The sequence below is a fragment of the Myotis lucifugus genome, unplaced genomic scaffold (genome assembly GCF_000147115.1).
Source record: "Myotis lucifugus unplaced genomic scaffold, Myoluc2.0 scaffold_381, whole genome shotgun sequence".
In the NCBI taxonomy this organism is placed as follows: domain Eukaryota; kingdom Metazoa; phylum Chordata; class Mammalia; order Chiroptera; family Vespertilionidae; genus Myotis; species Myotis lucifugus.
The window spans coordinates 404133-416632 of NW_005871429.1; the positions used below are offsets into that span (position 1 = coordinate 404133).

General features: G+C 45.8%; 1 protein-coding gene across 1 annotated transcript; it reads right to left on the reverse strand.

Annotated features, from left to right (window-relative positions):
* Window positions 1-4049: 4049 nt before the first annotated feature.
* NDUFB8 (NADH:ubiquinone oxidoreductase subunit B8) lies at window positions 4050-9440 on the reverse strand. The gene is made up of 5 exons (XM_006101725.3): window positions 9287-9440; window positions 8900-9026; window positions 7269-7368; window positions 6750-6872; window positions 4050-4234 (listed from the first exon to the last, which is right to left on the reverse strand). The coding sequence occupies exons 1-5, from the start codon at window positions 9369-9371 to the stop codon at window positions 4142-4144; spliced, it is 528 nt and encodes a 175-aa protein (XP_006101787.1). The 5' UTR covers window positions 9372-9440; the 3' UTR covers window positions 4050-4141.
* Window positions 9441-12500: the final 3060 nt, after the last annotated feature.

A 12500-nucleotide genomic window follows, 5' to 3' on the forward strand; every position in this document is an offset into this window, starting at 1 on the left:
TGTCTGCTTTGTTCATCATGTAGTGCCAGAGCAACGTGACACATAGTAAGTGCTTCATATTTGCTGAGTGAATGCAGACATCCATTCTAACACACATTCAAGGTACTATCCCAATGAGCTCACAAGGAGGCAGAAAAGGTCTTTTTTTAAAAAGGAAAAAAAGTGACACTGAACTTGTGGGAAGAAACTTGGGACCTACTGCAACCTGCTTTAGCAAGTCACACTCAGATTACTCTCAACTTACCAAACCAGGGAGTCGTCTTACTTAATTTCTAATGTACTTTCCAGCTGGAAGAAAGTTTAGCCATTTCCAGGCCTCTGAACACCTGAGGCGACACCAGGAATCTTCGGATCGGCTGGCTACACATCACACATAGTTACCAGTGCCACCTGCTGGTCAAAGCCTTTTTCATGTTTCTGGGAAAAGATCCCGTAACTAAAGTAGGAGTTGCTATTAGCCCTGTGCACTTGACATGTATAACTAACTTAACGCTCACTATGGGTGTGTTTTTTTTTTCGATAAATACTATTATCACCCTCAGTTTACAAAGAAGAAACAGGGTAGGTCAAGATGTGAACCCCTATCAGCCTCCATAGCCCAGTGCTTTTAACCTTTCTACTGGTCTAAACTACACGAAACTCCATAAAGTGTTTAAATCCTGACAGCCTAGAAATTGGGGAAATGGGCTTTTAATCTACTTTGTTCAGAGACATCTGTTCACAAATAGGGCCCTCGATGGGGTCAGAATGGCCGGGGATGGGGCGTTGCAGTTGGGAAAGCTGTGACCCTTCAAGCAAGACGTGCGGGGACGGAGGGCGGCCAGCACCGCTGCTCCCCGCCTCCCCGGCGCGGCGCGTGGGGGTCCAGCGGGACGCAGACTCGAGCGGCCCGGGCCGGGGAGGTGCGGGGGCCGCACTGAAGAGGGACCGGCGGCAGGTGGCGTGGAGTCGGGTCCAATGCGAGGGTTGGAGCCGGCGGCCCCGAGGCGCACCGGCCAGAGAAGGGCGGGCGGGCCGGGGTCTCCGCGGAGGTCACGCTCCCCCCGCGGCCAGCAGCCGCCGAGTCTCGGGCTCTGTCTCTGCTCTCAGGGCCCCAGCCCGGCGAGGAAACCAACCTGCCGGGGAGCCCCAGGTCAGGGGTCAGCAGCGAGCCCGGGCGGGTCTTCTGAAGGGCTTCGGGGCTCCGCGGGCTGCGGACGGCGGCTGTGAAGGGCCAATAGTCCTGGCCGCGGGGCACGCAGCCCATTGCCGCCCCGAAGCGGGGAGCTGAGAACCGGGCCGGCCGACCCACCGAGAGGATGTAATAGGACAGCTGTTAATGGGCCTCCCTCACCTGTCCTGATTGCCCAGTTCTGCCACAGGGGGTCAGATCCGACCACCAGGAAGTTCTGATATTCAATTTGAGCTAGGCCTGGAGCCAGCCTCTAAAAAGGGAAAACACTTAATTCATTACCTACTTAAGTCGAGAAGACGGCCTCAGTAGAACCTAGTTGAAAAGGCAAAAAGCAATCGAGGCCATAATTAGCTGTGACACACGCAGCCCAGCAACTGTTGCCCAAAACTATTGGTTGATCAAGGCTGTAGGTGTGCAGAGAGCAAGGTACTGTAAACCAGGGGCTTCCTTTCCTGGAAGCTTTCCGGGACAGGAGACAGGCGCATACCGTGGAGTTGCCCCATAGGTAATGTCTCAGCAAGGATGAAAGAAGCTAGAAGTCGGGGGAGTAGGCTGGTTACAGACTGAGAAATACCAATTCAACTCAGATAACAGGGAGTTATTGAAAATTATGAGGAGGGATGCAATAAGATATAGATTGTATTTTGAGACTAGCAATATGGATCCACTCAGGGAGGTAGACTAGAGGGCTGGAGGCATGGACTCAAATTAAGAGACTAATAGGACCTAGGTATCAGGTGATGAAAGCCTGGGTTAATACAGTGGCAATGTTTGTAAAGCAAAATTGGACAGGCTTTTGTGCCTGATAAAGGAGTTGGAGATGAAAAGATCATATATTTCTTATGTTCATTGCGGGAATTATGGCATTTCCAAATAAAAATGTCCTGTAGGCAGCTGAAAATCTTAGATCTAAAATTATTTGATTAAAAACTTCCATTTAAGCCAGTGGTTCTCAACCTTCTGGCCCTTTACAGTTCCTCATGTTGTAACCCAGCCATAAAATTATTTTCGTTGCTACTTCATAACTGTAATGTTGCTATTGTTATGAATCGTAATGTAAATATCTGATATGCAGGATGGTCTTAGGCGACCCCGGTGAAAGGGTAGTTCGACTGCCAAAGGGGTCGCGACCCACAGGTTGAGAACCGCTGATTTAAGCCCTAACTGGTTTGGCTCAGTGGATAGAGTCAGCCTGTGGACTGAGGGGTCCCGGGTTCGATTCCGGTCAAGGGCATGTACCTTGGTTGCGGGCACATCCCCAGTAGGGAGTGTACAGGAGGCAGCTGATCGATGTTTCTCTCTCATAGATGTTTCTAACTCTCTATCCCTCTCCCCTCCTCTCTGTAAAAAATCAATAAAATATATTTTTTAAAAAAGACAAAAGCTTTAAAAAAATCAAAAAACTTCCATTTAATGCATAAATCCCACTGTATTCCTGCTTGATAGCCTCCAAAGATGGTGACCGGGTTATCTTATGACAGCTCCCAAGTCATTGTGACACAATCCTAGATTTCCTTTCATGTGGACTTGGAAGTTTCCAATTCAGGACAGAAGACAATTTAGGGCATTGTCTGTGCCTGCCCATTCCTTGTACTATTTCTTGAATTTAGCACCACAACAGTGGATGAGACCTGAGGAAAGTAAACAGGATTGATAACTGAACCACAGGCAATGGGGGAATGAGGCAGAAATGTTACTGTTTAAGTTCTCTGAAAGAAATCTGAACCAAAGGCATAAGATCAGTGTCAAGCAGGATTTTTTTTTTTTAAGTGTACTCTTCCCTAATTCTTTTCACTTTGTTTAACTGTGTCTCCTCTTCTAGGTAACTACTTAAAAAAAAATTATTTTGTCTTGTTTTAACTTTATATCCCCAGGGCCTATCAGTGTCTGTTATATATGAGGCACACAGATGTTAAATGATGAGCAATGCTCTAAAGCAGCGGTTGCCAACCAGTTGTCTGCAGACCACTGGTGGTCCATGAGGTCCAAAAGGTTGGTGACCGCTGCTCTAAAAGACAGAGAATGAAGACAGAAAAAGACAGTGGAGATTTTCAAAGAAAGGCATTTCATGAGAAGTCCTCCCTGATCTCATAAAAGTCTTTCATTGCCTGGACAACCATTAAAGGACCCCTTTTTTAACTTGAATAGACTTGCTTCTATAGGTCTGTTGAATGTATGCTTTTCAATGGGTCAGATTTTCGGCAATATTATTGTAATTTAAGAAAATATCTCCAAAGGAAGAAAAGAACATAAGCTGGTTCACTTAAAAACAGATACATTGAGATAGACTCTCAAAAACATGGTTTTCCTCTTTCTCAGGCTATATAGGCGCTTGGATGAATTATTAAGGCAACAAAAGCCATAGGTTCAGTAGTAACTCACTGAACTGTCCTCTAATTCATAAATATAGGTAATGCTAGCTTGTAAGCTAGGATTCAGAAGTTGCTTTGGAATGAGACATACATATTTATATAACAGAAGTAAAATTAAGAGGCAGTCACAGCCCTAGACCAGTCCAAAAACACTACCTATTTGTCCTATAATATACTTACAACATGTTAGAATGCCATTTTTTTGTTAGCTAACCATTATTATGAAAAAGGTCTTTTAATGGGTCATAATTCTTGCTCCACTTGGGAAGTTAGGAATGTCCTTCTTCCTCAACCCTGTAAAGAAGCTACCCTTAGCACCCGCTGTACAAATGAAACCCTCACTACTTTCACAGTCCCAGCGACGACAAATTAACATCTTCTTGTGCTTAACTCCCCCCACCCTCCCATCCTTCCAATCTCTGGGGGGAGGGGAGGGGCGACAGCAGACAGAAGAAAGAGAGGTTCCTCAGGCAGCGGCTAATCCTGGGGAAATGAGGCACAGATACCACAGCACTGTTTAATCAGGGATTTCATTAAGGTTCAATCTCTAGGAATGAGGAAGTCAGTTAGTGGGCACGAAGCCCATGAAGCCTCCTCAAATTTCGTAGTGAACCACAGGCTCAGGCTCTTTGGTGGGATCGCCGCCTCGTTCCAGGTACAGGTTATTGTAAGGATACTGCTTTGGCCCCTAAGGAAAAAACACAGGTCAGCAAGAACATACATCAGCCAGTACCTGGCTACATCCCACTCTGAGTTTAATAGTCACACGCAGTAAACGGGTATGTGGTAGCCTCTGGTCAGACCCAGCTGGGCTAGAATGGCAGGAAGAGCACTCCTCTCCCTGCTCAGCCCAAGGCAGAAAGAAAGCCTAAACTGTAAGAGACATAGTGCCTACACTGTGTGTGTGTGTGTGTGTGTGTGTGTGTGTGTGTGTGTGTGTGTGTGAGAGAGAGAGAGAGAGAGAGAGAGAGAGAGAGAGAGAGAGAGAGAGAGAATGAGAATGAGGGAGAGCACCAGGGAACGCTTTCTAAATGAGACGATGCATCCATCCATCCCACTCTCTCGGGGTCGAGACAGACTCAATCTCCTTTAAGTCACTCAGCCTCTAATGGTTCCACCACTAAAGTGGCCGAGCAAATGAGGCGTGCAGGAGCAGCAGTGAGGGAAAGCACAGAGGAGACACGGCTGGGACGTGCTTTAGGGGCTGCTGGCTTTACCAACAAACAGCTGTCAGAGAACACAGCTCAAGGGGAGGAGAAAAGGGTGATGTGCTTACAGAACTGAAAAATGGAAGAGCCACACTGTGTTTCTTGCTCTCCTGAAGTGAAGTTAGTGCTCACACCAGCCCTGCGTGCACTCTCCAGCCTGGGGCCCCTGGGGCTTGGTAGGAAGGCTCGTGTCAGTGCACACAGACATACCAGCTACCATCAGGACATTGATTATCTCTGCAAAGGTAGCACTGAGCAGCCAACTGCAAACACAGCAGCTTCCCTGCTTTCCGTTCCTTTCCTTACAATCTAGCCTGCAGATCAGCGGTCGCCAACCAGTGGTCCGTGGACCACTGGTGGTCTGTGAGGTCAGAAAGGTTGGTGACCGCTGCTGCAGACTACTCCCAGATAATCTTCCTAAAAACCTAGCTTTCCTTATGTTATTCTTCTGTTCAAAAACTCAACATGGCTTCCGGTTGCCTAGAGCAGCGGTTCTCAACCTGTGGGTTGCGACCCCTTTGGCGGTCGAACGACCCTTTCACAGGGGTCGCCTAAGACCATCTTGCATATCAGATATTTACATTACGATTCATAACAGTAGTAACATGACAGTTATGAAGTCGCAACGAAAATAATTTTATGGTTGGGTCACAACATGAGGAACTGTATTTAAAGGGCCAGAAGGTTGAGAACCACTGGCCTAGAGGCAGACCAAGTCATCACTGTATCCCCAAACCCTAGCATGGTCTGGACTGGTACACAACAGGGGCTTCATAAATATTTGTTGAATTAATGTGTTACACCATCAAGTCCAAATCCCTTAGCAATACAGTAAAAGCTGTCCAACGCCGCCGAAACCGGTTTGGCTCAGTGGATAGAGCGTCAGCCTGCGGACTGAGAGGTCCCAGGTTCGATTCCGGTCAAGGGCATGTACCTGGGTTGCGGGCACATCCCCGGTTGGGGATGTGCAAGAGGCAGCTGATCGATGTTTCTCTCATCGATGTTTCTAACTCTCTCTATCTCTCTCCCTTCCTCTCTGTGAAAAATCAATAAAATATATTTTTAATAAAAAAAGAGATAATAAGGCTGTCCAACATAAACTGATCAGCTCACAATCATTTTTAACAGAGCAGCAATTTCCACATCTGATTTCCCAGGACATCAGAATTACCTGGGGACTTGTTAAATATTGATTCTAGAATCCCACTGTGGAGCTACTGAATTCGGCTTTCCAGGAAGTGGAGCCCAGGAATCTGAATTTTTAGCAGCTCTCAAGGTAACCAATGCAGCCAGTTATCTAGGAATTATTTTATATGCCTGCTCCACTCCAGCTAACTCTTTCCTTGTCCTTCCATTTTCTCTTGCCCCAAATGTTCTCTCCAACTTCTCCCTGCCACCCCAAGTGTATATATATTTTTTGCATCTAGTTTAACCCTTCTCCTTAACAGCACCTCATATCCATTAGTACAAACATTCACTACACACACATATATATGTATACACAAAATCTGCCAAATTCCTGTATTTGTTCAAATGTTGCTCATTTGAATTTTCTTATTATTCAAATTCAACTTCATTAAAGCTAGATAGTATTTTTTCTTTTACATTCTCCAAAATATAACTGTCTATGCTTATAGTAGACATTTAATTGCTTCCAATACCTCATAGGAGGTGCCCTTCACACCTTCAAAAAGGATAAGGCTTCAACTCCAGATTCCATGACTCTACCTTAGAGTGAATCACTTGAGGAAATATAATTGGTAAGTACAGTCCCCCAAATGGCAACTCTAGAGACTAGCTGGCTTCCATATTCTCTTTCCTCACAGAGTCCTAAACTGTTTGTTCTCACCCAGACTGATCCAAGATGTAGGATGGAGCAGTGCTCTGGTACTTGTGCCACGCCCATGTGCAAGGCCCTCCCTACTCCAGAGATTCATTCCCCCAGGAAGCAGGGCTAAGTAAATGTGCACAAGAAAGCATTTTTCAGATACTCACCACTGGCTGGTAGGAGGGATAAGTCTCCCCGACCCAAAACATGAACAGCATGAAGGCCACGAAGCCGAAGAGGTGCTTACACATGACATCCCAAGTGATATACATATCTAGGTCCCAGTGAAGCTAAGGCGGAAAGACAGGTAAAGGTGACATACCGCTCTTCCTACAAAAGGTGACATACCGCTCTTCCTACAAAAGCAGGCAATCCAGAGTGGTCAGAGCCTGACACAGGGCTTGACAAAGGCACCCTACTGTGAGATGCTGGTTTATGGTTAGTTTCCGTTGACCAGAGACAGCTCAATCATGGCAATTTACAGAGCTTGTTAATTTCCAATTTACAGAGCTTGTTAATTTCCAGAAGTCACATTCCACATGCCACACATGGAACATCAGATCTCAGATTCATGGATTTGGCTTGGACAGAGAAATGTTATTTGAGCTATAAAAAATAAAAATAACAAATCCCAGGAATACATTAGGGAGAAGGAAGAAAGGTTAAACATGATATAGTTCTCTCACCGGTTCACCCCAGTTCAATCGCAGGTCTGAGTGGTCCCAGTCATACCATGGATCCCTCTCATGCTGTGAGCGGTCAGGGAGCTTTGGGTAGTCGCCATACCTGAGAGATAGCAAGAGTTCTGGAAAGGGCTCTGAGCAATGTCTCTCAGATAATTCAGAGTATCCTCATCTCAAAGATAAGAAACCAACTGACAGAAATAACTGTCTCACCTAAGGACAGAGGAACTGACTTTCAAATCAAGATCTCAATTTTTAGTCACTAAGCAAAGAACTAACCAAAGAAGCTCAAATTGTAATTAAAAGTTCGTCAGCCCGACCGGTATGGCTCAATGGTTGAGTGTTGACCTATGAACCAGGAGATCACAGTTTGATTCCCAGTCAGGGCATATGCCTGGGTTTCGGTCTCTATCCCCAGTGTGGGCGTGCGGGAGGCAGCCGATCAGTGGTTCTCTCTCATCACTGATGTTTCTATCTCTCTCTCCCCTTCTTTCCTCTCTGAAATCAATAAAAATATATATATTTTTTAAAAAGTTCACATGAAACTCTGAAATATTATAACACCATAAGCTTTTCTCACCTTCTTTCAACAAAAAGAAAAAGTCCCATAATGTTATAATGCTAGGCCTGGAAGGCGTTATCAGTCACTCTGATTTCTTCACGAGCAGAAAATGAAACTGAAGTATGGGGTCTAAACCCGTGACTAATTGGAATAAAAACAAAAAGGGTACAGATTAGAAAAGTATTATTTTCATAGCATTTTCCTCAACCGAGTTGGTATACATCTTCATGTTCCAAACACCTCATGGGACTTCTTGCCAAGTTAGGTTTTCCTCCTACCAATCCAGGTTCAACTTATACTGTCAAGGCTGCTCTTGTCCACAACACAATCAAAGACACAGGAAATGATGACAACTAGGCATACACTACAAAAAGCGATTGGAAAACAACAAGACGAATAGGAGCTGCTGAAATCACACTGCAAGAGTGATGCTAGGCTAGAAAATGAGGGTGCTGGCAATCACTTCAGATAATTAACCCGAGAGATGTGAGATGGGCGATAGCTATGAGGACAGGAGAGGAGGAGGGAGTAGCATTAATTGGAGCAAGGGAATTGGCTATTTAATCTGCTCTGCAGTTGCTAGGATTTCCACAGCCCCAACGGCAATGATGGGGGATTTTTTTTTTTTAAAAAAGAGAGATAGACACACATATAAGAGTACTCCATCTACAAATAAGGTTCTCAAGACAGGAGTCCAGGTCCAGCCCGGTCACGTGCCTGCATGACAGCACCTGAGCCCAGCAGATGCTCAATCCAAATGAAACCCTGCGCTCTGGATGGAGCCAAGGAAGATTCCCGCTATTCACGGGTCCTCGGGGAGCTATTACAACCTCCCTTCCTCATTTGAGGAAATAACCCGAGCCAAGGAGAAAATTGAAGTCCTCCCGGCTGCAGCTGCTCACCCACCGCCCCCCCCCCTCCACCGAGAAAAGCACCCACACCACTGACTCGGAGGGGTCACGGGAAGGCTGGGGGGCGGGGGAGAGGGTCACAGTCGAGCCGCCTAACCCAGCCGCCTTCTCCCATCGCTACCCAAGTGCGCGCGGACCCCCCCCCCCCACCCCTCTCTCACCCCATGCCATCATCCGGGTACGGCTCGTAGTCTTCCACCCGCAGGTTATACTTCTTGGCGGCGGCGGCCCGCTCTTCTGGGGTCCTGGGATAGGGCCCCGGGAGCATGTCCTTGGTGATGTGGGAGGCTAGAGGGCAGGCGAGGGCAGGTCAGAGGGCATCCCGTTCCGCCTGCCTCCCCGACGATTTCAAGCGGCAGCGGAGGCCGGAGCCCGAGTCTTCCAGGGACCAGCGAGACCCTCCACCCGCTCTTCTGGATACGCGAGCTCCACCTCCGCCCCCAGCCCCGACACGGCCGCCGCGGTACCCACGATACCCACCTCCCCCCCAACACACCAACCCTCAGGCATCCCCTTCCCACACGGAGACCTCGCCCTTTCTCGCGGACCTGTCCGTGCACCCAGCGGTACCACGGTCCGGCCTGCCCTTTGCAGCCATCGGACTCCCAGAACCCCCGCCCTGGCCGCCGCCATCTTGACCTTCTTGAGGTTTCACTCCGCACATGCGCAGAGGCCTGTCACGGCGGCTGAGCTGGGCCAAAAGGCGTGGAGGCGGCAGGTCGCGAAGACACGTCCTAAGGGTTCAACAAAGGTGGGGCGTGGAGGGTGTTGAGAAGCAGAGGCAGGACGTGCAGAGGGACAGAGGCTGAGAGGGAACGCCGGAAGGGGAGAAAACCAAGCAGGTCATTGCTTCGATATTTCAGATTGCTGTGTCTCTTTTTCTCCCCAAGTTACCTTAGACGCATCCAAGGATGATGAGGACTCAGGACCTGAGCATCTCATGTGGACAGCTGACCCCCTCTAGCAAGAGCAGCACAAGTGAAGTGAGCCCGCGTTAACCTCTGACGGCTTGCCTTTTCCTCTCCTTTACTGGCACTTGCTCCATCCATCCCCAAACGTGATCATTCTTCAAATTCAGCCCTTGGTCCTACTTGTTTTTGTTGTTTTCCAAATTGGTGGGTATCTTTCAGCTGATGTGCGGTGCAACAGATAAATCGGCCTCGAATTGGTTCCTCATTTTCAGTCCGTGTTAACTTAGGAATGTCCCAGTCACCTCTACCCAACAAATGTAAAACCAATGCTATCACCAGAGGCAGCTTTTAGGAGCCCGAATAAAGGCTCAGATTTGCCAGGATTTAGATAATTACAATACTAACACAATTAACAAGCATTAGAAGAATGGGGAGGGGAGGCATTATTATATTTGCATATGAATTTGTTTTCATTTTATTTAAACAAGTGGAATTTGCATAGTTTACACCAAGCATGTCAAACTCAAAGGCTAACACAGGCCAACTAAACAAGGTTTAAGTTTATGTGGGCCGCAAAAAAACAAAAGCTTCAATTTTCATAGAAACGTAGGTTTATTTTGATAGAGACATGCTGAATACAAAGGGCTGAAATAAATGAGTAATCATTAACATAAAATAATAAATCATTTTAATAAAAATTCATGTTTTTTCTTGAACATTAACTTACCAGACACTGAATAACTGCACCAATTAATAAACGTAACGCAAATAAATCTATTTTTCTTGTTCTCCAAAAGCGAAATATTTCCTGTTGTGCACACTAAACAGGTCAGTCCAAGACTAATGACGTGGCAATTGTCTGCTAAAACATTCTCTGCTAGTATTAGTGGAGAGAAATGGTGCGCCTGCACATAAGGCTCATAAGGGAAATGAATGCAACACAATTATAGTAATCAGTCATTAGTGAACCTTGTAGTTCATTATTAAAAATTACGTAAACACGGATATTGTAAAAAGTAAGTTACAAAATTTTTATGGCCCTCGGGCCGTGAGTTTGACATGCTTGGTTTACACAGTGTAAATATGCACATATTTTCAGAAACTTTTAGGGTGATCACTGTTTTGGAGCAGAATTCATTATTATAGACATTCTCATATATCAGAGCAATAAAAACTGATATATACTATTTGGTATATAAATTTTGGAAAGGACTACATCACAGCAACTTGCCCTTCCTATATAATAAAGCCTAATATGCAAAATTGACTGAACAGCGGAATAATGCGCACTGACCACCAGGGGGCAGATGCTCAACAAAGGAGCTGCCCCCAGCCCCCAGGCCCCAGGCCAGCCAAGACGGGTGCCAGTAGGGGGGTGTGAGGGGGGTGGACACCCTGCCAGTCACCCCACAGATTGGCCCTGATCAGCTGCCAGGCCTAGGGACCCTACCTGTGCACAAATTTCATGCAACGGGCCTCTAGTCCTATATAATAAAACCCTAATATGCAAATTGACTGAACAGCAGAACAGCCTGTTACTATGACACACACTGACCACCACAGGAGCTCAGCCAGAAGCCGAGCTCATGGCTGGTGAGCACATTAGCAGTAGCGGGAGCCTCTCCCACCTCTGCGACAGCGCTAAGGACCCCTTGGGGGACGTCTGCTAAGGGGTTCCGAACTGTGAAAGGGCTCAGGCCCTGCTGAGGGGAACCCCTCCTCCCCCTAGTGCATGAATGTCATGCACTGGGCCTCTAGTTAGTAAATAAGCATCAATAGTTGATGTTCAGGATAATTGGACACCATCTGTAGTCAATTGATCCAATTTGGGTCAAAAAACAGAGTTGGTCTAATTTATTTTTAAGATATAATTTACATACCATAAATTCCCCCTTTTAAAGTATATAATAGTTAATTTTTAGTATATTTACAAAGTGTGCATTATCACCACTAACTCTAAAAAATTTATCGCCCAAAGGAAACCCATACCATTAGCACATCCTGCCCCCCCCCCCCCGCCCCCATCCTCCCCTCTCCACAACTACTAATCTATTCTCTGCCTCTGTGGATTTGCCTATTCTGGACATTTTATATAAATGGAATCATAATATGTGGCCTTTTGTGTCACATTTCATTTATAACGTTTTCCAGGTTTGTCCATGTTGTAGCATGTGTCAGTTCTTCATTCATTTTTATGGCTAAATAATACTTCATTATATGGATATATAACATTTTGTTTATACATTCATCAGTTGATGGGTATTTGCATTATTTCTACTTTTGACTATTATGAATAATGTTTCTGTTAACATTCTTGTATAAGTTTTTGTGTGGTTGTATGTTTTCAGTTCTCTTGTAGTATTAGTAAAATGCCTGGGTCATAGGGTAACTCTATGTTTAACTTTCTGCAGAACTACAAAACTATTTTTCAAAAAAGCACCATTTTATATGTCTGCTAGCAATATATGAGGGTTCCCATTTCTCTACATTTTCAACACTTGTCACTGTCTGTCTTTTTTATTATCACTATCCTAGTGGATATGAAGTGTATCTCATTGTAGTGTGTATTTTTTTATTCCTTTCCCAAGGGTTTGTTTTATTGATTTTTAGAGAGGGAAAGAGAGAAACATTGATTCGTTGCTTCCTGGACGTGCCTTTCTCAGCTCCTAGAATCTATCTGTCATTCTCTGCCACATATAGTTTGTTTCTTAAAGGCCAACAGGACATCATCTGTGCCTTCAAATCTCTCTAACTTCTGTCTCTGCCTTCTAGACTCAGATTTAAAGAGCTAGAGTGATTAGGTCAGGCCAACTCAGGGTAAATCTCCCCTTTGCTGAATTCAAAGTGAACT